This window comes from Melanotaenia boesemani, chromosome 15 (assembly GCF_017639745.1).
Source record: "Melanotaenia boesemani isolate fMelBoe1 chromosome 15, fMelBoe1.pri, whole genome shotgun sequence".
Taxonomy (NCBI): domain Eukaryota; kingdom Metazoa; phylum Chordata; class Actinopteri; order Atheriniformes; family Melanotaeniidae; genus Melanotaenia; species Melanotaenia boesemani.
The window spans coordinates 3,862,273-3,888,620 of NC_055696.1; the positions used below are offsets into that span (position 1 = coordinate 3,862,273).

At 39.4% G+C, this 26,348-nt stretch overlaps 1 protein-coding gene across 2 annotated transcripts in view; it reads right to left on the bottom strand.

Moving 5' to 3' along the window:
- Positions 1-26,348, bottom strand: part of abr (ABR activator of RhoGEF and GTPase) — a 121,128-nt gene that overhangs the window by 80,187 nt on the left and 14,593 nt on the right. Inside the window, exon 1 of one of the 2 annotated variants that reach the window (XM_042008135.1) lies at positions 15,783-16,117. The exons of the other annotated variant lie outside the window; for it this stretch is intronic. Coding sequence (XP_041864069.1) covers positions 15,783-15,843 — 61 coding nt within the window. The 5' untranslated portion in view covers positions 15,844-16,117. Of the gene's footprint in view, positions 1-15,782; positions 16,118-26,348 lie in introns of those variants that run through there. 2 annotated transcript variants of the gene reach the window in all.

Here is a 26,348-nt window from a genome sequence, read left to right on the forward strand (position 1 = left end):
TTGAATTCTGCATTTCTGTGACTTGAATCGTCACTTCCCGAGCAGCAATTGCCTTAAGAAAAGCCAATTTATTGATATATTGCTTAAAAAAACCCACAGAGGGACAGAGAGACATAACTGATATCAGAAAAAAGGTAAGGTCAGAGTAGCAGTAACAAACTGGGCAGAGAAGCTTCGCTTAACCAAAAATGTTGCTTGGTTAATTTCTAATAATGAAAATGTTTCCAAATTGTTCCCCCCTTGCTCGCCAACTACTATGCGTCTTAGTGAACATACATGTCATGTGATTAAACATGAAGCAAGGCTGGTATTAAATCTAAACAGTTCCTCTCAACTCTCTTCTGTATATCTAAAGGAGCTTTGGTGTGACTGCACACTGCAAACCAATAAAGCTGAGAAGAGGAAAAGTTACTGCTGCATTGTAAGAATTTAATCAGAGTTGTGTTACCTTGCTCAGCAATTTTTCAAAAGAGGGAAGGGATTACATCATGCCCTGCAGTCAGCTACGACGTATAGTCACCACGAAGCAGCCCTGCAAACTTTCTGTGCAGGACTGCAATAAATAAGCACACACACATGCAAAAACACACACATCCTTTCAAATTCAACTATCTTCTCTATGTATGCTACGTACTGTGTGTGAGTGTATGTGCATTCTGGGTGGATGACAAGTTATTCCTCAGTGTCTTCAGTGCTGTTCTCAGGAGATGTAAGTTAGCTCAACCAGAACAGTTCTTATTCTCCAAAGACAAGATAAAATAAACACAGAGGGGGAGAGAAAACAAAAGGTCAGAGTAGTTCAGCTGCTGGCATCACCGACCATGTGGAGCCATGACAGCAGCTCAGAGGCTTGACAGATCGGAGCTCATTGTGTGTACGAGCGTTGATGATGAGGATGACTCCCCGTCCTGCCATAATCAATCCCAGGGTGACACTGGGGAAATTACAAGTCTTTATTAAGGTCTATCTTTACAACGTGTACCAGTTACTCCACCCATCAATGTGACGTATTGCCATAGCGGCAACATGACATGAGGCTCCAAACACTGAACCAGCTGCATACAGTAATAACATCAGCGGACAAAATGAAAAGGGAAGATTTAGTCAAATGACAGAATTAATTAAATATCGTCCCTGATTTTCTGCTTCATTTGCTTTTTGGACCCAAGAATAATCAGAAATTGTGACATCTGTGTGTTGGTTCCTGGGTGAAAAACACACACACAGACCTAACAGTAAGCCTGAGTGTGTATGAGAAGGCAGGCAACCAAAAACTTAACACGGTAACGGATCAGGGGATGTGTGGAGTCTCAATGCTCAATGACACTTTCCATCTAGTCTGCTACTGAAGCATTAAATTAGAAATTTATTGAACAAAGAAGTCAATAACTCTGAAATGACTGAAGATACTACAACACTCAATACTTCATTCAACAGCACATGTAGGACATTCTGAACCATTTACTGTGGAATCAGTTTTGAGGGATCTGACTGGCAATCAGATGAGAACATTTAAATTAAATGTCAGTTTTTAGAGAAGGTTACATGTATATCTTGAGCACTGAAGGATAGAAAAATCTCATTTTTGAGTTCAAATTTATTTGTTTTGACATTTTTTGGTGATTATGTTTGGCTGGTGGCTGAAAATCTTGTAGAATCAGTTTCATAAAATGACAATGAATCAAATTAAACCAAGTTAACTAGAAGAACTAGAAGAAAAAGAAAATAATTTACAAACCATAAATATCACAAACAAGCCTCAGTAAGCATCCTATAAATCCATCGCCATAAACTCATAATGGTTTAACTGTAATTACAAGAATCGGTACATGCATGGATGTCACCTGATGAGCTCTCAAGCTGCAAACAGCCATCACTACAGACGTGATTAAACCATTCATACGGTGAAAGCAGCAGAAATGTTCTAAAAATAACCCAGTAAAGCACATGAATTTCCCATGACTGCAAGATGTAGCTGAGGAGCAGCATTAACTATAACCAGTACATGTGTGATGTGACTCAGAGAGGTGTGAAAGTGCCATTCTTCACCTTCACCACAAACAGTGCGTCAGTAGTGAATGCAGATGTTCACACCTGATTGTACAAGATTGCTCCTGCAGTTTCAGGCTTGTGTGGGTTTATTTGCATGCGCCTCTCAGCCGATGAACTTGGGCTTAAACCACCAAACAACATATGCAGGGTATCTCATGTTTTTTATGCTTGAATTAATGCTAAACTTAAGGTGCAAAAACACCATGTATCACAGAAAAAATGCTTTTAATTTTATTGAAATCTGAAATTTAATGTTACAAATAAAGCCATTATGCACTGTTCATTCATTATAGAGGCAGTTGTACTGAGGGAATAACACTTTCAAAACATTTTGAGGATGATATACTTTAAATAATGTCAGATATGGGAAATGCTGCTGCCAAATGTGGCACTGTACCGACTGAAAGGCTTCTGTAATTTTTCACTATAAAACTTCACAATCCCCTGTGGATGAGTTCTTTTCATCATAGACAGAAATCAGTTTCGCTTCTTTGAATAATTCAAAGCATGCTCCATTTTCACAAGAAAAAATGCATCTTAAGGTTTATTAATGATGATTTCCTTCAAACTGTATTCATGCTAGTAAAATAATTAAATGTAATCTCAGTAGAGCTTCCTATCTGGTGAAGAGAAACAATTTGCAGGACGAGACAGAACACTACCTTTATGCTTTCTGTTACAAAAAAAAAAACAATAAATGATCCCATGACTCGATTTTACAGTAATGCTTAATGATGCCAAGTAAACCAGTGCCAGGACAAGCCATGCTCTTTCTGAGTCATCCTGTTAAGCTGAGGTCTTTGTTCACCATTGCCCTCATCCAGCCTGATTAAGAAGATAATGGTTGGTTCCTGTGGTACACCTTACCACTGTGCTTAGGAAAAGGAAAGGAACTCTTTAAAGGTCAATAAGGTTTGCAGGACTCCAACATATTATTTACAGGAAAAAAGGAAGGAAAGTGTGGAGATAAAGCAAAAAGAGGGTTGAAGGGTCTAAAGCCTTTATAGTGTTTCCCATCCAAATTCAAAACCTTAACAGCATGCAACATCCAGCAAAAACTGACAGATGAGACCATGATTCACACTGCGAACACATTCTCTTACAAATGTACTGAAATGAGGCTCATAAAGATGTATGTCCATTATCTACCCACTCCACATCCTGTGTGCACACACGTGGATCACTTCTCTGCCAAAAAAAATGATTGTCATTTAAACATCAAATGACTGACAATTATACCACTGCATATCTTCACGTGCCATATGCCTGTAAGCAGCAAGAGATAAGGTGGCCCTCCACTACAGAGACAGATGCATAAATTGTACGACACCAAGTCCCTGCAGCCCCCTCTCAAACCCAACCAACCAATGTTACCATGGCAGCCAGTCACTATACATTATAATTAGCTGGTTTAAATCCCCAAGGCTTGGACTGGTTGGAGACAACGCATTGCTTCCATAGATTAGGGCAACCACTGTCATGCACAGGGCCTAAAGCTGTCCCCATTTGCACACAAGAGGTCATGTTCAAGTGCAGACACACCTACTGAGCAAACAACAAAGACACTACGCCTCCACAGCCCCTGTTAACCCACCATATTTTGTTAACCTCTCCCACCTTGCACGTTCCCTCTTGTGCTTGATTGTTGCAGGTATGAGAAGATCAACTCATCACATGTACTGTAGAGCTATTCAATCCAACGCACACCCACATTCAGTACAGTAAAACAGTACTGGAACTGTACTGTGTGGGCATCTATGCCTCAGCGTGCATCTGTACCCAGCAATGTTTTTCTTTTTTCATGGACATGTGCTAATGGAAAGTGTATCAAACCATGAAGGGAACAAAAGAGCTACAATGAGCGAAGCTATTTAAATGCAAGTGCTCATCAAAAGCCTGTGGGGTGAACATAGTCACTGTTTTCTACTTGCTGCATGCCATTGACCAATTAGGAGAATATGATGCAAATAAAAAGAATAAGTCTGTTATACTATAAGAGTGTAGGAGGAGGAAGAAGAGGCAGTGTAAATGTTTCTGCTGGATCTGGCAACCTGTAAGGCTGTTTTCACTTTTTTTTAGCTGACTCTGAAGAAATTTTAAAGAAGATATTTGGACATTTTTTAGCTTAAATAGATTTTGTGATGCTGAGGAGACTGCTAAGGAAGCACATTTAAAAACTGACTCAACATACTCTTGTTGTAAGCATTTTAAAATGTAAAAAGTGAAATTTCCCATTGGTCTGCAAAACTACTGTGAGAATCAGTCTGATAAATGTCATGAAATTGCACATGATAACACCCAATCTCAAAGACTGGCATTTAATTACTGTATTTCCTTTAACTTTTAAGTCCTGAAATCTGAAGGTAACCTGCCAACATTATATTTTGCCAGACCTGCATTTTCAAGGAGTGAGTTGCCATCTTCAGGTACCATGGCTAGCAACACAAAGCTGGAATAACGGCAGCAACATGATAACCAGGATTTGAGGTGAAAAGACTGTAAAGTTGTAATGCAGCAAGCTGCTAATAAAATCTTGGATCCTACCACTTTGACATAAACAGCTTATGACAAATTGCTGAGGCTGAAAGGCTGTTCATATTTTGTGCTAACAAGCTCTCAATCTGTTCTGTGGGTACACTTTTTAATGCGCTTTATTTCAGATGTTTAGAGACAATATTTCTGCTAATAAAAACTGGGGAGTGCAGCCTTATGGATTCCTTTACATAAGGTTGAAACTAAAATGTTTTCAATAAGAAATAAGGAGGGGGGTTAAAATTATAACCAAAACTTTGTAGCTGGTTGAGAATGAAAGCTGCAGAGAGTTTAAAAGCTTTGGTTCATCTCTTAATAAAGCAGAGGTTTGCTGACAGTACACTCTACAACATCAAAAATCAATCCTTTCACCTCTCTTTTTACAGCTATTATAGCCTCTTTTAGACTGTATAACTCATTGAAAAAAGAAAAAAAAAATATATATAATTATGCCAGAGGGAAAAAATCAACGACATTTTAATGTCTAAACGCACACAGCAGGTCCGAGATTGAACGTGACAAAATCTCCTTATTTGCATAACAGTAATCCACTCACAAGTGGACATTCAGGGAGCTCACATGTACTTTGTACGCTGACTTGTGATAGGATTTGCCAGATCTCATGTCTGGTTCAACTTTTTTGCAAAGAGTGCATCCTACGTGGTACATCTTGCAAAAAAATGAGGAGGCTGGCTACGATCACACGCTATGACTAAGTTCTCTGTGCATTGAGAACTGATGGCAGAAATGCATGTATAAAGAAAAACACCTGCACAAGAGAAGTATTAACTTTAATTAACTCATAATTCCCCAGTCATACAGTTTTCCTGTTTGTACACAAACATCTGTAAATGCAGACAAATGTACAGAGCTACCACACAATGAATATGGCCTTTTTTGTGATTTTTATTAAAGGTGCTTCTGGAAGGAGTAAAAGGAGAGATAAGATAATTGAGGATGCAGCAAGATGTCTGATAAACTGAGGGAACACAAGGCCATCTGATGGCATGATGTGTGTCAGTACAACGCACACGAACATAAAAACATACAGAGATCTCATGAATATCATTCAACTGATTAGCAACATTGAAATGACGAACAAAATCTTTTAAAAATTCAAGTGATTCAAGAGTGTGGCTGTGTGTGTAAATCAGGCCAAGCTAAAAAAAACAAAAAAAAAAAAACAATTAAGTACAAACTTAAAGATGCTCATCAAGTATGTCTTAAATTTGTAAAGAAACAAAACAACTGTGACTTTCCAACTTATTGATTATACTCGAGGCAATAAGTCCCCTCAATCTGAGTTTTTCCACCAGCTCCAATCACACAACTGTCAAAAGATTTATTAAGCCATCCACCTGCTCGGGTGCTTCGTTTCTTTTATTCTCGCTCATTCTTTTCTCTCTAGGGGTTTCTCCACTGTCAAAGAGCCAATCAGGTTGAACATCTTTTTTGACCCCTTAAGACAGCCAACATACAAAGACAAGAAGACCAAAGCTTAGTGGGCCAATTAATCTTTAATGACACACATACACTTGTGTAAACAAAGACATACAAAGGAGAAAGAACTGCCTGCAGGGTAATGGATTCTTGATTTGACATGTTCTACTACAAACCATAGACATAAACCCCAGCATGTAAACAGCTGCATTTCTGCTGATGATTAAGGATGTGCTATGGACCCATTTCAGATAATCCAAGATGAATTAGGACATGTAGCTTTGCTCACCTGACTCTAGCTGGTTAGCGGGTTGTTGCTCGAGTGCATCCATCAGCTCCAACTCATAATGGCCTCATCTTGCTATTCCGCCTCCCCCACTCCTCCCCATTTTTTTTCCTCCTCTCTTCCGCTACACTACCCTGAATGCTTAATGATGGCCCCTGCCTTCCGGGTGCATGTAAACATGCCAGCCGCACAATTGGCCGAGGAAGAGGAGTCATTCTGTGCTGATTGGCTGAGGTGAACGGCACATGGATGGCAGAAGAAGAAGAGGTTGGTGGTTACCATCCAGGATGACTGCTGTCTACAGTAACTTAGCAGACATATATACGCACACCAACAGCTCTAACACCCCCCCACCCCCAGGATATAAAGGTCCCCACAGACTCATGGAACACAAACACACAGAGACACATGACACACCCTCTAACATCAAACACAACAAAGGACATCAGAGCTTCACCAATGTGAAGATTCCAATATATAAACTAGGGGAGCACCTTAAGTCAGTTTAATGCTTTCATTACTCATAACTTCATATAATTTATATGAATTTAGAGTTAAACAGACCATAAAAGTTAAATTATTAATGATATGCACTGCCTGCTGGCCCAATGGAAAAAAAAAAAATTTTCTGGCCCGATTACAAAGGCATATACCAAAAAACAGTGCCAGCATTCATCAAGCTTAAATTGTGAATATCAAGACATTTTTGCAGGACTGGCCAAACAAGTTCAGATGTGAACCCCATTTAAAATCTTTGTGATATAAAGGAAAAGAATTAACACAGTGGTTCAACTTTATCAGATGTTTTTCTAAAAGATTATTAAAACCTTTATTAGGCCGGGAGGTATATTAAATTTATCATGGTTGCTGTCAATTCATCTACTATTTATTTGTGTGTCTTTTAAAATTTTAAACCGAGTCCATTGAAGCTCCGTATCTGTTTATGAAAAGACAAAGGGAATTGTGTTTTTAAGAAAAGACCAACAAGTTAGAGGGGGTTTAATATAATAAATAAATCTAACTGTACGGTGAAGTTTGCAAACATCTAACTAATGAGCTCAAAACCTTTCTATGTTAACAGTGGGAGCGATGTGGCTCAGTGGGTAGTGTGACGGTCGAGCTCGTGTTGAGGTGTCCCTGAGCAAGACACCGAACCACAAATTACTCCTGACGGGTCGTGGTTGAACGCCTTGCATGGCAGCTTCCACCATCAGTGTGTGAATGTGTGTGTGAATGGGTGAATGTGGTGTTTATTGTAAAGCGCTTTGGGTAAAAGGGCTATAAAAACACAGACCATTTACCATTTAACAGTTGGTTAGGTTTATTTTCCTAATGTCACACTCGGATATTCTAATATAAACTTAATATAACTTAATAAACGAACTAAAACACACTGTAAAGTATTTGCTAAAGACTATAATTACAAGTAAACAATTGCTCCAGCAGCTAAAATAACAGTTTGTTAGTGACATGTAGCAGCCACCTAACAGGCCAGCCAATCAAAACCACCAATATGGTCAGGTTTGATGAAAAGACTACATAGAGGAGAGCTGCTGGCACAACATCACAACACAGGTGTATCAAACTGAATTTAAAAGCATTGTCCAACATACTTTGGAAACTACAAATGAATTAAGTTGTTATTCATTTGTATTTCACTGCCAGTAAAATTAAGTAACATAAAATTCAAGCACTCCATCAGTTCATATAAAGGAACTTTTCTCAAATCTATAAAGCAGCACAACAGGTGCATCTAAAGTCACTACTCTTGGTCAAATGAACAGTATTTGGTCATTGTTTACTTCTAGTAACGCGTCAGCTTCTTCTTGCTTGTTTGCTGAATGTAAAATAACATACAATGCTGAGGCGAAAGCTTCATCCATAATTCACAAGGTTGTCACTGAATGAAACCAGGCTAACATGGTGCAGCAGAACCCCAGCAGGGATGTAGACGAACACGTAGCCAAGTTAGTGTTTTGACTAAGAGTCAGCTCTTTCTCTCACTGCTTTCCAGATGGACTCACTTACGTGGAAGAAGCACAGATTAATCATATCCCTGTTTTAATGGTTCAATGCAGCTGCAGTTACTCCCCTTGTCTAATTTTCCTGAATGGAACAAGACCACACTGAAAACATGCATCTTTTCCAGCAAAATCCCAATTATATTTCTGTAACATTTCTTTGTATGGTGGAAATTAAAATAAAGGTTCTCAGCTTCGTTATAATAGAATATAACAGTTGAAATATGTAAGAGGTGCGTGTTTAATCTGAATATCGAACAATGTCCTTAAAAATTGACAAGGTATCAGGATTTAATTTGAGGTCTTACCAGAAATGAGCATCAGCTAAATGGTTAAACAAATGTTTCTTTAGAATTTCCAGCATCTCTATATTGGATAACCACACTAAGCAGCATTTTGGTCTGGCAGCATCACACAACAAATTGTAGACTGTTTTTGGACAGATGAACTTGAAGCCTGTTACATAAGCAAGAACTCTTTAACAGGCCCAAAGGGAAGACAAGGCATAGACACACAGAGGAGAAGCATGGCACTGAAGAGGCAGCAGAGATGATTGTATTACATAACATCCGTGCTTTGGGCTGACTCAGATTTTTTCCACCTCATGTGTGTGACAATTGCTTCCAATGTCTGTTTCTATAGCTACGGTGCAGAAAAAGGAAGGAACAGATTCATCTATTGATCGACATAATGGGGGAGATTAGACAGCGAGGAAAACAATGATTCAAGACTTGACATGCAGCAAAGATTCAATTAAACAATGCAGTTCCACTCTGAAAGAAAACCTAAACTCTTGATGCACATTTAACACAACGTCAAAACAGAGTAGGCACATCAGTTTTGATCATTAAAATTAGTTTCATCTTGCTTTTTTCCCCTGTACACGTCCCCAGAAACCCTTTTAAATGCGGTTTGCATTATGACATGACAGTCTCTTTAGCCTGTCCAGAAGCAACCTCTTAGATGACAGGCATGGCTAGCAACATTGTTCACACTAACTACTCAGTCGCTGTACACTACCCGGTGCTACACAGTCGTTCTGAGTTTCAGCAGCTAGCCATCACCCACCACTGGCGGTGCAGCAGGCCATCATACTAGCTGCAGATTGCTTTATACTTTCCCTCATCATGGAAACGGACATGCTGCTGGCCAGAGCATGCACATGCAGTAAAAGAATTGTGGGAGCTGCTATCCTGCTATATATGAGCATTGTGCACACCTGTCTCTCAAAACTCAAGAGATGCAAACTAGCACACCAAGCTAGCCTGTTGTCAACTCGCAGAGTGATGGGAGTCGCTATCCCCCTGCCTTGGAGTTGAACAGGAGCCCCTAGGGAAACAATATCCCTATAGGTGACATTAACCCACCCTATTGTGCACGAGTTGACTCAGGGGACAAGTCAACCAGACTTCATTCTGCAGAGAATGAGGAGGGAGCAAAAGCTGTCTTTATTCTACCAGCTTTACACAGAAAAGCTCAGTTGGTCACTGGTGGCCTGTGCAGAACTTCAATGGTGGACCTGCATGATGTCTGCAGAAGAGACGCTGTATGTGTGACCTTCATTTATCCAGTTTGTCTCAAACAAAGACGACTCAACTCCTGAAAGGCCTAGGCCCGGCCATGGCCAATATGGAGAAACACTGTTAAAAAGAACAAGTGTAACCTTCTACCACAGCCAGGCAATCATGCTCGTAGAAAACTGCCATGACTCAAAAGGTGCTTGGGAAAAAAATTATTTAAAAAACTATTACATGTAACTACAGCTACTTTTGAAATTTCAGTAATCAAAAATAAATAAATAAATAAATAAAGACAGGGTAAAATAACAATGAAAACCTGTCTTCTTCAAAGTGTTCAAAAGGTTTTAAATTTAGATTTAAAATGGGCTCATATTGTGTTGTTTTCTTCTGTGGTCCAGCCATAATTGCAATGTTTGGAAACCATATCAGACGCCATTGATCTAGTTTTCTGTTGCCACTGAGGGTAGAACCATTGGCTATTCAAACTGAAACAGAGGCAGGAGGGAAGATAGCCAGGTAGTTTGGTCAAATTTAATTTGTAGGGTGAGATAAATGGTTGTATTAAACTCCCCTATGACTCTCTGCTGGGAAGCTATCCAGAATTACTTTGCTGGGTTTTCGTTGCTGTGACGGCCAACTAACAACTAACATTAAACACTTTAAGACAGAACTGGGACTGGGTCGAAGTCAGCCAGGAGCTGCTGGCCAGCAATGAAGTCCATCTATTACTGTTTATGTGCAACAGAGAAGTCCCAAACCAAAAGTATGGCAGCCCAGGAAAACCTAGTGCACACACACAAACGGAAAACTATTACCATCCATCTCATTTTCAGTTATGCAATACAGAAAAAAAAAAAAATCATACAAAATTTCTTTTTATTAAACATTTTTTAAATTGCATAATGAGATTTAAGAAAGAGATTAGTTTAGATAGATATTTAAAGGTCATCTTCAGCTTTTGATAGCTGGTGCTCTCGGCTCTCAATCCCGTCAAACTAGCTCATCATTTGGATTTGGATTTTTTTTTTTTTTTACTTAATACTACATTAATGTTTTGACAGTTTATGTACTAGTAAATGTACTAGTTAGATGGTAGTGGACAAGCAGCAGATTGCTTCTTCCCACAAACATGTTATTCCTCATTACTTTCTGGAAATAACAGCAGTAGAAAGTAGTAATACCACAGCAGGATTTAACCCTTGTCCCATGGTAATATTTTAGCTTAGTGTGCAGGGCTCAGCTCACCAACACACTCAGATTTTTTCTCCACTTCTTCAGAGCCACGTATAAAATTGAGCCTTCCCCATGGTGAATCGGCTTAGAGAAAATCCTTTTGACATATGTGCATGTGTATGTCTCCACAAGCGCACGTGCCACCTCTGCTCTGCTATGCCAAAAAATGCCTATATTCTGGCTATTACATAATCTAGCTCTTCTTTGATGTAGCTTTAGCTGCACATGGCACTAAAACAAGCCAGAGATGAAGCTAATGAGAAGGTTACAGCACAGGCCTGAGTCTGTCACTCAGGCTGTGGAGGTTGCAGAAGGAATGAATTTCAATCATACATTGGAGGCAAACACGTAGCTAAAAGCTCAAAGGTTTTCAGCTAAAAGGAAAATAAGGGAATCCAAGATGCTCCTGATAGTGAGTCAGTGTTTGAGTACAAATTGCGGAAAAGTGCCAAAACATTTTTAAAGTAGTAGAATCAAATGCATTATATAGAAAGAAGTGGAAAAATGTTTTATAAGCCCCCCCACAAGTTCATTAAGGGCTATTCATTAGTATTACCAATCTCAATGCTCTGGTAGCTGGTGTACAATTAGTTTAATGTAGTAGCTTTAAACACACTCCTGGTTGGAGTTTCATGTGTAATTTCATGTGTTCATTTTGTCAATTATTACTGTTTTACTTCCACGGATCCACTTTTTCCCCTATTCTTCAGGACCATCCAGACAGCCCACTGAAAGAGCTTGCAACAGAAGGTGTCAGGTCAGCGGCTGAAAGTACAATTTAACCAAAGTGCTAGTGGCAAATCAAACAAAACAGCCTTTTCCAACCACATATTTAAAAAATCTGGGACAAACTTTAGGAGGCCTACATATTTCAATGACTGAAATGAAGAAATATACAAATAAACTGGCATTTCTAGAGTGTATACATCACTAAAAACAACATTATAAAACAACCAACATGACAGATTCAGTAAACTGATTCTAAAGGGGGTTTAAAGCCGACAATGCAGACAGCAGCGCTGAAATGCTTCTAAAATCAGATCATGAGTACAAAAAAACCTTTTACCCTGCTGCACATTATAACAAAACTGATTAACTTTACAAGCATGTGTGAGAAACACACTTGAGACAGTGATGAACCTCCCACACTGAGTCAGGAAAAAGACAAAAAGGAGGTGGAAAGGATCATGGGAAACAAAAAGGTTTTGTCCAAGTATTTGTACTAACACACGCATGCACACACACACACACTCTCAGTCTGTCTAATTGCTGTCTGAGAAACAACTACTTACAATGCTGACTGGACAAATGGTGTAGAAGATGACTGATGAGAGGTCTAGGCTGGTAATTTTGTTTGGGAATGTATATGTGTGTATTTATCCTGATGTAAGTGCTGAAGCTCTGCGTCCTCCATCTTTTTACACACTGCTCCTTCATTTTGTCCTGCTGTTTGTATATATCTGCCTACATTAGTGTTTTGTGACTTTGAAGATGCATTTGCACAACAAATCACTACTATAAAAATATGCAGTGGAACAAAATGCACAAGGGAATGTTGTTTCAATCAGCTGTGACCTAACAGTGAGGATAAACAGAAGGACTTAAGTGAGCTTAGTCACTGTGGCTTTGAGGACCAGCTCCCACACTACTCTGCAAGTTCAGGAGACACGACCACTACTTAACAAACACAGAGCCATTAACATGTTTTCAGTAGCTGAAGATAAAGGATGCATTCATAGCCTTGGGTTAGGTAGTTCACTAAATTATCGGACTACAAAGCTTTATTTCTGATATCAGTGGTTTGCAAATAACATGACTGGGTCATCATACACAACATACAACCAGCAATGAGCAAACCTCCATATTTGGATTTGTTCACCAGGTTATAAGCCTGCATTTCCAGGCCTGTTTAGTGGCGCAGAGGAGGCACACTCAAAAGCTTTCCTGGAAATGCTTGCAAAACATTATGGTGTATTATCCCTGAAAAGAGGAAGAGGACCAGATACCCTCCAACACAAAACCGGCACAAAAAGTGAAAAAGGACAATGGGACTGCTAAAAGATGATGAGATGACAGATGAATAAAATTGTGTGCCCTTTGTCCACAAAATATATCAAAATGGAGCCTGGATCAAGCCTGTTGTGATGCTAATAGCCTGTCTCTGGGAGTACACATACAACCTTTTGCAGAATTTTAAATCTGTTTAAGCACAGAAGATGTTAAAATTATTATGTATTCTGCTTGAGATCACAGAAATACCAGAGTCAAAGTAGCTTATTTTAGGCAGAGATCAATTAAATTGCCTTGTGATAAAATAAATAAATAAAACAATAAAAGGAATCATTATCATTCACTTACCTAACCTGATCTACTGACCTGATCCATATTTAAAAGGAGGACTAAAGCATGCAGAGAGAATCCAGGGCAACTGTGAACACCCACCTCAGTGATGCATTCAGAGTTACTAGCAACGTTGACAAGAAAAGTCTGATATCATGAGAAACAAGCAGAATTTTCAACTAAAACCACAAGTGACTACCTCAGTCTGCTACAACCTGCAAGGTGATGCAGTCTAAACTGTCAAAGGTCATGTGATCACCTGTATCAGCTTAGCTAAAATTGCTGCGCTTTAGCTCATTTACTAGCATGTTTAGCTCAAACTGAGAACCACTTGCTGAAGGGGGCCGTAATAGTGTCACCAAACAACCAACTCTCACTTTGTCTCAAGTTAAAAATGAATTCCATAATTACACTCATTACCTGCAAGTGTCTGCAAGTGTGCTCACACTTTACGCCTACAGCTACTTCAGTACAAGTACTGCCCATTTAAAATCTCCCTGCAGCAGCTCACAGCTAATAAACACTTAAAGCTGTTTTATACAGTCCTTTTACATGGGCACGGTGCCAGTTCCCAAACCTAACTCTTAACCAGCTGGTGCATTCACACTGAAAATAAAAGTTCAGAACCTGAAATCTGACACATTTACACAAAGTGTTCTTTAATGTGCACTGTCCCTATTTTAACAAATAAATAAATAAATAAAAGTTTGCTCTCAATTAACATAAAACAAATAGTAGTTCTCGGTCACGAACTGTGCTGTCAACAGTGGGAAAGGCTGGATTCACCTGGACACCAAACCACTGTATTACTTATGTCTGAAGCCAGACCAATGTTGGCTGTCAATGTTCACACAATGGATCAAATTGATGAGAGGATAAGCCCTTCAGCTGACACCACCTGCTGACTGGTAGAAAGTTGTAACAACAATACAGATATAGCACCAAAAAATAAAGAAGCATAAGTGAAAAGCACAGAAAACCCTCAAATTCACTTCTCCACAGAGCTGATTTTTGTCCACATCAGAGCAAAGGATCAACAACAGCAACAACATATCCAAGAGCAACCAACAGCTTTCCACACATCTGATATTTCTCCCAAGCGGCAGCAAAACACTATAATGTGTAAATGTGCGTTTCCCAGCTTTTACAACAGCCTGACAAAAGTATAGTTCCTGCCCTTTGTTCTGATTGGTTAATATATATATATATATATATATATATATATATATATACATATAATATGTATAACACTAGATGTCCCTACATACCAACCCATTGACTCTAAATATGAAAACTTCATTTAACAAGGACTTGTGTTGCTCTTTAATGGTTATCAAAAATTAAATTGGCATCGCTCAAACTATAATTTGTCAAAACTACATAGCAAATGAACAACAATGAAATCTAGAATCAGTTTTGAAAAACCTCTGAAGAACTTCAGGGACTCGCTCACTGAATACACCTCTACCAGCATGTTTTTGCTTTCTTCATCACAATACAGCTTCATCTCCCCCTTTCTCTCATGAGATTACAGCTTGGTAACAATGGTGACACAGCAGAGTTAATCCCAAAAGACAGTTTTACGCGCCCCAAAACTCCCAGTGTTCACACTAAACCTCAACAACAAACGGAGTATCACAGCTGTGCCTAATTAGATGTGGGTATTGTTGCAAAGAGCATCACAAGTCACTGCTCTGATGTGCAGCATGCAGAAATATTGTTCATATTCCCACCTTTGATTCATAAAAATAGGTTGCACTTTTATGCAGCTTTAAGAAAACACACCATTGAAAAAAGAAAGTTAGGAGTCCATTAATGCCTCCTGAAAAAAAGGCTGCCAGCTGATCTTAAATTGACCCAGGCTAAAGTGTGACATGTCTGAGAGTCTGCAACACAGCATGAAGAATACAATAAAGAGCCAATTAAAAATTCAGCATTAGACAGCTTGTGTTCTCAATGGGATGGAACATAAAGTTCTACCTCGAGGTTGTGAGCATGACTCATACATCACTATACATCTCCAGGTTTTCCCGTTTCTGTGCCTCCTAACCAGCAAAAAGCCTGAAAGCAACACACACGAGTTGTTACCACTACGAGGGAACGAAGGCAAAAAAAAAAAGATAAGGAGGGAACTTGAGTTCACTGTCGTTTAATAGACAGCAACAATGATGCTCCCTAATTGGAAGTCCTGAGAAAATGACACTGTGTTCATGTAGCCGTGGTTGTAACACAAACAGGCAGCGCATGAAGAGGAGAAGAGGGGGGCGCAGGGTAAAATGGCTTGAGGTGAAGCTGAGCGCACATGAATTGGAAGCGATGAGTGGAGATGAGTAAATAGATGGATGGAGAGATACATACTGCTGTAGAGGGTGTCGATCCAAGAGAGACGGGGCAGGCCGTGAGCACTGAGGGGCTCCATCCTCCTTTTCTCTCCCTGTGACAGTCACAGCTTCTCTTTTATATCTTGAGTTCTTTATGCTGCTTGTTTTTTATTTTTTTGCGTTGCCTCTTTTCTATTCCTTATCTTTGAAAAGCAGCCTTCATCTTGGAGGAGGAAGCACGAAGAAGCATTTGGGAAAAGGACACTAAAAGAGACCTCGGGGTCCAACAGGCTGAAAGCAAAGCGAGGTGAATGAGTTTACAAGAGGTGCGCGTCTGTGTGTGAGAGAGAAAACAACAGGCTGGAGACGTACACCGCCGACCGTTGCTAGGGGAAGGGAGAAGCACTCCCCTCTCTTTGGCTTGCTCTCTCACTTGCATCCACCTCTCTCTCTCTCTCTCTCTCTCTCTCTCTCTCCTCATCAGCCTCTCTCTGTCTTCGAGGAAGGAATTCATAACCAGTGCACCAGTGCTTAATAACTGAACATTGAGGTTTGTGTCAAATTTATGTTTGTCTTTCTACTTTTTTTTATCTGCAAGTAAAACCACCAGCTGAACACCACATCATAGATTACACCCTTAACTTAAACCCTTTTTTAATAATAACTAAATTTAAAAAACATGTTATGGTTAAAGTCACAGAACTCTAGCATTAAACACCAAGAACGGACATGGCTTCTTCTCTCAAACCAAAAACTGCAATTTGCTATTTATAAAAACTAAATAAAATAATAATATTAAATAAAACATATTTTAAAAATAAATACATACATAATCTAAACTAAAAAAGTACAAATATTTTGATTAGAGGCTAAATGAAAATAAAAAGGTACCCCATACCTACTTACTTATAAATTTTTAATTCTTTAACATATTGCAAGTGTACACAAGAAGAACGTTTAATGTCAAGTTAACCATGTGGTCGTTTTTAATTGCTCGTCATTAAATAAACCTCTAAAAATCACTGCTGACCTTAAAAATTATAGATTTTTTCCCTCCCTCTTAGAAATGACCTTTTTCCTCTCTGAATCCTCAAGGAGCACTTAATGACATTATGTTCCACCACTCTACATTCAAAAACTCTGCTAACACTCTTTAACATCCGGCTCTTGAGTGAAATGGGAGTGTGTTTAATCAGCATCAAAATCAGCATTGTTAAATGACTCCGCAGTAGACGCAGGTTTTAGTTGTTTCCAGGTCAACTCTGCAACAGTGGGGAGATAAGACCTTTTTGGTCCAGTTAAAGTAGTAAACTAGCCTGATTATCTCACAGAGTTATGATTATCAGAAACACGGCCTGCAGCATAAAGTATAATGCCTTTGTGTTGTCATAGTGACACACATGCCCTTTGGGACATGAATGTATACTGAACTGCTACTGCATGCAAAGTGAAAGGTTTAAATTGGGATGTTTTTGTGGTTGGACAAACCACTCACTGGCTTTAAAGAGGGTCTACTGCATTGTTGGCAGCCGTGGCTTAAATGTACAGGGTAAAGTGAAAAGAATTAATTTACAGTAAGCAATTTTGTCATAAAATCTCACACTAGTCCTTTGACTCCACACCTTTGTCTCGTATAGTTTGTGCAGATACCAGGCTGCTGCAGCTGCTTAAGCCTACAACACTAAAACACACAGAACCTTCCACTTACCACTTGTAATCAAACAGCTGCTGCTTTGCTAATGAAAGATAAACCTAATTTTTCTTTCTTCAGACACCTCAGAATTTTGAAAATTTTATTTCTAGGCTCTGGCAGAATGGGGGAACTAACTGACTTTTACAATATTTAAAGAAAAAAACAGTAATAGCAAAGAAAAAAACATAGTAATAGCAATCTAAAAAGTTCCACAAGAATTACAATTATACATAAAACATAATGAGATAAAACATCAGAGACAGTTCTGATCATAAGAAGGGACTTCTTAAAGCTTTTTTGATGCATAGAAGCAGAGGCTGAACTTCTGATGAGCTCAAGACTGCTGTTATTTGACCGCCGCACACAACAATGAGGTGCTTTGTGTGAAACAGTCAGTCATTCATTTCAGTGAGAAATGGAGAGAGCAAGTGACTGCATGGTTCACATGTCATGTTTAAAGCTAGTCCCATCTTCTGTTCCCGTGGCAACTTGCTGTAGCCTCCCTTGTCTACACAGACACACAAACTGGAAGAACATAAAAGGGATGCGCACATGAGCGTGTGGGTGGAAAATGACAGAGCTAAGCACTGACGTAGTGTATCATGTGATGAAAGAAATAAAAAAGTGCACAGTGTATGTAAATTTTGGTGTATTCTAGAAATAAACTTGTGGTTATCTTCCATGAAAATCAAGAATTTGGGTCCTAAAGTTTCCATTTCTACAAAATTGTAGACATTTAAACCAGTTTTGGAACAAGATCTGAAACAAAACCTCAGCCACGCTTAAGAGATTTTTCATTACACTCAGTGATAGAAAAATTTATTTCAATACATGGGTGCAATGGTCTTAGAGTCTAGCGAAGCACACTGGTTCTCCTGTTGCATCTTGTTCACAGAGACTGAGATGACAGCATCACCCTTCTTGACCGCCTTCTTTCCTTTTCATCAGCCATAACGCTCAATGTTTATGAATGCATGGGCTACAGAGAAGGGCAATCAGAAACAAGCACCATGCCAGTGGCAACACAGTCTGATATGAAACCCTCCCCTCAAACCTCTGTTGGGTCCATTCCTCCCCCCTTCATCCTCCTCTAACCAGCAGGGGGGGAAGGAAAGACGGGAGGGTTGAGAGGCAGAAAAACTTCAATTAGGACACAAAGGCTGACAGGAGGAACCCCACCACCAATCCCCTCCTCTCGCCCAACCTTGGAAGGCAGAGCACCGGGCCTCGAGCACTCTTCTTTGTCTCGCTACTGAGCTCTGACATGCCAGCTGAAGAAGCACACGTATTCAATAAAAGGAGTTCAGCTAGCCAGAGGTTATGTTTGTCTATTTCAAGACATCTTATGTCGGGATGCTTGTGCTAATATAACTTATCATTAAATACAAAAGTGTTGTCATGATGGAAAAAAATCACATATAGGCATTAAAAAAAAGAGAGAAAGAAACGACAAAGAAGTTCATACATTGGGAGTGGGGCAATATAGGGCAGGGAGTAGATAAGAAGTCTGGCAACTGGCCCCTCATCAAAAATGGATTGATGAACTATATACCACTTATGTCTCCTTTGTCTCCAATCCGGGACAATAAGATGTTAAACACACACACATAACCACCTGATTTCAGCCTGTTTAACAAAAAGCTGCCAGCCTCCTAAAGTGACTTATTACTCAAGGTTAATAACAAACAGAACACAACTGTCAGGACAAAACACATACACACACATATATATGCAAATGCCCTGAGCTGTGTGTTAGTCTTCCTGGAGCGTCACGAACCTGCATTTATCAAAAATTGATAAGCAGTCAAGCTGCGTAGTAAAAAAGGCCATTATCAACTGTCTCTACCACTACCCCCATGCACAGGGGGGGTGAAGGGGGGAGGGAGGTAGTCTGCCTTTTTGTGAAATAACAACACAGTTCAACACATCAGCAGTGGTTCATTCTCTATAAAGGTCAACTTTCAGCAATAGTCCTCCACAGAGTGTGTGTTTGCAGGCATGACAGCAGATTGGAAGGATAACATATTGATAACACTGCAAGGCTGTCATTTTTTCTAATGTTGAAAGGGATTTTTTTTCCTTCTCTGTAGGAAATTAGGTATATCAAGTTGGATTAAAACCAACATGCCTTCACACCAGTTAATCCCTTAGTTTCCTCTTGTTTGTGCCCATTTTTAAACAATGCCAGAGTCTGTGCTAACAATGTGGTTGCAACAGACAAAAAACATCAATTATTAATTAGTCAGAACTGCATTAAGTATAGACAACAAAAAGCTGGTAAAAATAATAATATTGGATGTCATGATGTCCCATTGTGAGCAAATACTGTGTTAACATAGGCCATGACTGTATAATGCTTCAAGGCACATTTGAGCTGCTAATAAGAGTCAATCTGATGATAAAGAATGACCAGAGGAATACACTCTGGGTGTCTTTGCTAATCTTCTTTAAATGCAGAGCTAATATAATTTCAGAAATACAGAGATGTTTGATATTTAAACCAAATTTAAAATAATAAATAAAGATTTCTTTTCATGAGAAGATGTTTGGATTATGGCTGCCAGCCATGTGTGTAATTAGGTGGCACATCATCCCACTAGCCAATCAAACTGCCACCTACCACTCTCCTACCCCTCCTTCCCCCCCGATCTACCCAGATACCCCTGCCCCACCTTGCTACATCAACCCCTCCCACATTTTACCCCTTTTAGTCCTCTGCAACATGCCAACCCCAACCAAAAAGGCCTGGGGGTGATTGGGTGAGGGGTGGATTGGACGGGGGCGTTCATCTCTCATGAGGGTTTGCAATGTGCAAGTGTGTGTTATGCCACTTTGCTGCCCCCACCCCCACCTCTTCATCTGGCTTGTCACTGGTGGATGATAATAAGGAAAACTGGGAAATAAACCAGCAAAAAAATAAATAAATAAACTGATCTGTAGCTTTTATCTATCTGACCCTGTTTAACTCCCTTTGATGCCCCCACCTGCACTTCAAGATGTTTCCCCGCATTACTGGTTTTGTATGTTTACCAAAGTGAGTGGAGCTGCACACATACAGGAAGTAGACAGCTGTGTTTCCATGTGAGTGATTTCCAAAAAGCTTAATGAAGCACTGGAGTGAGACAGAATTCAATATATGACAGAAATTGGCAAAGAAGGGGATGGAAATGTTATCATCAGACAGAAGATATTCACAAAATGAAAACAGTCTTCTCGCAAAATGCATAGTAATTCAAACAGACAAGGAAATATCAATGCAAGTGTCCGAAAAAAAAAGCTTAAAAACAGAAAATTACTCATTACCGAACCAAAATATCTTAATATGAATATTTCCTACTGAATTCCAGACTTCTGCAGGGAAGTGTGAACACACACATGGATACTGATGACGATATATGTCTTTCCCACACATCCCTTTGTTTTGGGGGTAGGGGGACATGGCAGCAGGGAAGAGCAATCACCATGTATTATTAAAAAGCCTGGAGTGCACCCGTCATGAATGTCTACATGTTATATGAGAACGCCTGAAATCATCGAGGGTGTCATTTTATTGTTGGTGGTCTGCTAGTTGTTTCATGTCATAATGAGGCCTCTGGGTTTTCTTCTTTTCTTCTTCTTTTCATATCTAAACTCAAACTATTCCTGAAACAGCTCATCAAAATATCTTTCCAATTCACAGTCAATGCTTACATTAAAAGACCATCAGAGCTTGTGTGCGAGGGTGTGTGTCTGTCTGCAAATGTGCAACACAGCATGTGCACTGGCAGGCAAGATGCCCCCTCACCTCATTTGAACTGAATCCCCCCCTTAAACCAATCACCATCCAATTATGTGTAACAACCATGTCTAGCAGGCCAGTGTGACATCGCTGTTTGTTTTTGTGTGTGTGGATGTGTGACTGCCATTTCTATATTAATCCAACCTCTGATATATGATAAGATAAAGCTTCCTTCAATACAACACTTAGTCCATTTGTGTGAGGGACCGAGACAGAGAAGGACAAAGAGCCCGAGCCAAATCTGTGCATGTGTATGAGAGAAAAGGACAGGGAGAGCTAGAGAAGGAGTATTCATCCTGTGCCAGCTGAATTCACTTTGATCTATTGAGGTCAATGTGGAAATCATCAATATCATGCAGTGATTGGACAGACACCAGATAAGGAGCACACTCGAACGCCACTCTACACTCATAGCATCTCACGGCATTTGTGCAGTTAACTCATTTTTATTTTTCTCTATTCTGTTTCACATTTGCACAGGGAGCATGAAACCATAAAGAACTACTGCACTCTAGTGTTTAGATTCTGCAAATGCAGAAGTAAAGTAGACATCTTAATGTTGCGCTCCAGTCATTACAGCTTCCATTTCTATCAAGTCAAGAGGCTGACAGAGTCGGCACAGTTATATGACAAGAAAAAAACAGAAGTCATTCCAGCCAAAACGGGACATTTAAAAAGCATGTACACATGTTAATCTGTAGGGGATTGAAGCTTTTGAAAACAGGATAAAAGAACAGATCAAGTGGCTTAAGACTGAATTACTCTTGCACACTTACCCTCAAGTATACTCAATAAGCATGCCTGACATGCTCCAAAGTTTTATCTTTTGCATCTTCTTCTAAAACAAATAAATGTAACAGACATTTATTCATGAAGTCTTTCCACACTGATGTGTTTTTAAACTGCAACGATATCAGACTAAATCACTGTTCACATAACTCAAAGACAATGTGTCTCCATCGAATTAAGTTATATTTACATAAACCATGATCTACAGAGAAAGTAAAAAGCTACCAAACTGGCTCATCTCACATTTCCACAGGAGGGTGCTGTATCCTCATGTGTCCTTGTGTCAGGGTGAGCTCTCACTTGCATTATTGTACACCTCATGCAGCATGTTTATCATGTTTATCTGGTTTACAAACCAGCAGCACTCTAAAATCTGAGGTGCTCATCAGCTTCCTGCCTTACAGCCACAGTGATGCTCAAAGCCTCAACGTTAAAAAACATTCAGACATGGCAGTTAGATGCTGACAGATCAAAAAAAAAAAAATCTCACAGTCATTTAATGCACAAATTTCCACCTTTCAGGACAAAGATGTTCTCATGAATGCTAAATAGAAGTTGACAACATAGCTTTGATAGTCTCAAGGCATGCTTTGTTTCTTCCTTCTCAACACAGCTGAGAGGAAGAACAAACCAACATGTCACTGCTAGAAATAGCAGTGAAACCAGAAGGAAAACAAATTTACATGTATGTGTGTGTGTGTGTGTGTGTGTGTGTGTGTGTGTGTGTGTGTGTGTGTGTGTGTGTGTGTGTGTGTGTGTGTATTTGTGCTCACACTTTTAGACATGCAAGAAAAACCTAACCTGGTGCAATGAATTCAAGACAATGTTTGCAATGAAATCCCCTCAATTAGTGCAGCTCAAGATTAAATCTCATGAGCCTGCTGCTCTCGCTTCACTTGTCAAAGCACCAGAAAACAGCGCCTCGGTCTACTGTAGGACTCTAACAGCGAGCAACACAATGAACGCAGTGAAAGGAACTTTTTTTAATGGTGTTCATATACTCTCACTCTTGACCTTCATGCCCTGATCAGCTTGTGTTTCCACAGTGAATTGTGCACAATGACACTCAACACCCACATTTGGTGCTTGTGTGACCTGAAATGCAGACAACCTCTTTCCTTTCTATCCCTCATATAAGTAAGGCAACCGATAGTCTTTCTATCATGACTGTCTTACACAGAAATGAACTTATTATGATTTAGTTTAAGCACAGTACTAAGTGGTTTCCATAAGCAATTAGAAATTTGCAGCTATCTGGTTACTTGTCCATTTTCTATTTCCACCAAACAAGAAAAGGAAGTGAAAGTGATGATAATGACAAAAGGCATCCTCTAGAGAAACCAGCAGCTGGAGAACGTAAGAAAATAATGACCAGATTTATGTTCCATGCAGGTGTTTTAGAGCAATATTTCATTCATTCTCTGGGGTAAAGCAGATAAAAAACAGCTTTCTTGAGAAGAAGACAGTAACAGGAGTGATAAAGGCTAAAGATTTTTGTAAAGCTGAGAAGTAATACCACTGACCTCAGGAGGAAATAAAAGTTAGGTCACGAGAGCATCTCCTGCTGTGAATGGTATGAAAGCTAAAGGGCGCCTCCATGATTAAGAGTTAAGACCCTTCTAATCATGGAGGCGTTGGTTCTGTCAGTCCATGAAAAGACTTCCTCTCGGGTTTGAAAGTGGCTGCCATCTGACACAGCAACACAGGCACCATGAGGACTTCACACACCAGCAGGGAGAATGCAGCCTGACCATGAGTTTGTTCTCTGTAGTCCCACATTTCAGACAAGTTGGATTATGTAATTAAAAGACTTCTTAGCTTCTAAGCCATGGTTTCACTTTTTACTTCTTGAGCCTTCTCTTCTTTTCTTAGACAGGTCTTTCTGCATTCAGCCTCCATCTTAAACCCGACCATGTGTAAAATGTTATACTTATATTGAGCAAATAATTATCGTTTTAAGATCCCATATAAAAATAGGCATAAAACAAGTAATCTATAACTATTTCATTACATGCTCGCACACAGTGATGATGGACGTATGTTTGGTTTCAGGCTCATACTTGTCAAAGCAGAAGTCTGAAGCTAGGTTTAAAGTTAAAATTTAGCACGAATAAGTATAAGGATGAAACACTGGTAAAATGTTGTGAAAGGGTTTATTTCAGGAATTGTATTTCCTTTATAGAGGTTTAGTCATTTTCAGAGATAATTAAAAGAAATTATCTTTGAGCCAGACTTCGTGGTCCTGAGCAATATTTTTCAGGCTTTTTTAAAGATCTTCTTTGTACATTTGCTGCTTTTTCCATTCATTTTTAGTTCAGTCCTTATTCCAGACTATTTTTAGACAAACTGGCCTCCATGTGTGTTTATAGTTACCTATGAATCATTCAAGCATAAAAAAAGGCTAATTCAAAGGAACCAGCGTTATGCCAAAAACCAGTTCTAACTGGTGTTTTTAGCACTTTGCTATTAGCAGCCTGTTGCAAAGACACATAATTAGTCCATTTTCCGTAGATGAATCTGCAAAAATTTGCAAAAATTACAAGTTTGACAGACATAAAACTGTGTTTTGATACCAACAAGGAGATTGAAAATGTGGCATATCTCCACATAGTGTTCTTAAGGCATTTCAGGAAACAGAGCAGAGGACAAAAGAAGAAGAGGAATGCCTAAAAGAAAGAGTATCTATAGCAGATGAACAGTATCTCAAACTGAAGTTCTTAAGAAATACGGGGGAAAAAATCCAGGAAGCTTACATGAAACCTGAGAGATGCATCCGGACCTTCAGCTGACCCATCTACTGTTTACCCAAGTCTAATTAGCAATAGTTTGGCTGTCAAGAAGGCTCTCAGATTGAAACAGGAAGAAAAGGCTGAAATGTACCAAATGACACAAGAAATGGACTGAACATCACTGGCAACAGGTCTTATGGACCTGACCTCTACATTCTTGAAGCAGTGTTAGCTTTATCTGAATTGGCTTGTATGAACGTAGTTATTATAATTTATACTAATGTGGATTTGTTTTAATTAGATTATCTCCAATTGGATTTAATTATGTCCACAAAGTGTCTTTAGATGTCTTTGTTGTGAATTGGTGTTGTACAAATAAAGCTGACTTGATTTAAATATTTGATTTAGGTTTCTATATACAGACGTAGTCACATCTTTCAAGTAGAGTTACACAACTCTTAAACTCTGTGCTTTGTTTTGATGGCTCGTGACATTTATAATGTACATTCCTGGAGCCGTTATTGCATAGCAGTGTCCTGAGGCTGAGAAACCGCCATTCGCTTCCCCCTCAGCACAATGCGCCACTTTACAGCAGCATTTTGCTTTATGGCACTGCGTAACACACTAGCAACTGGAAAAACATGGGCTACTTTGAACGTGCACTATATTCTACATTAAAGAATGGAGAGTACAGTTGTGTGCAAAGAAACAAAAGGACAGTACCGGAGGAAACGAGGAAAATAGAGAAAGGTACAGTACGAGAGATTAGCAACAGCCAGCATCGCAGACTAACTTCTACTCACTGAAGAGATCTCAGAGAAGAGACAGGATTAAAGGATTAAAGGATTAAAATTTGCTGCCGTTAGGTCGCTGACATTTCCAGCTAAAGTTCAGTATTGGGCTTTGAGGTGAACAGTTTGGACTCTCTATGTGTTTCTCTTTACGCCACCAATAAGCTTGACATGAATTATGTGTTTTTGTTATATTACATTTTAAAAGAAACCTCAAAATAAACATCCAAAAACAAAATAAAAACAGCAAGTATTGCTCTATTAAATAACTCAGTTGTTTATTTTACAGCATTGTGATCAGTTTATGCATGTTGTACAATTTATTCAGAACAAAACTATCAGCAAAAAGATTTCTTTTTCATTTACTTTGCAGCCCACTCATGCTTCCATACATGCACTGATAATGAAACCAACTGTAACCTCAGCAGGTTTGGGTGGTGTTTAAATGAACGGTTGCATAACCCACAGAAGCACTACGGAGCAGTGAGCTGATACATGAAGCCATGCACACCAACTGTGCTTTAAACAAAGAACGCAGGGCTCCGTGGGCCCTCATTCAGCATGCGCGCCCATGTGCACACACCAACCACACTTGCATTACATGGGGTCTCCATGGCAGCTGCAGCAGTAAGCCAATCATAAGTTACCTAACAGTGCCTCTGACTGAAGGTTCAGAGGAAGCTTTTTCTCTTTTTTATTTCAGATTTAGAACAGAGTTGAGAGACTGTGTCTGCATGCAAACTTTATCTGTATTAGGTCAGATGTCAACAGTATCAACTAATTAGTTTTTGTGATGAGATTTGACCTTTTCAAACAACAAATG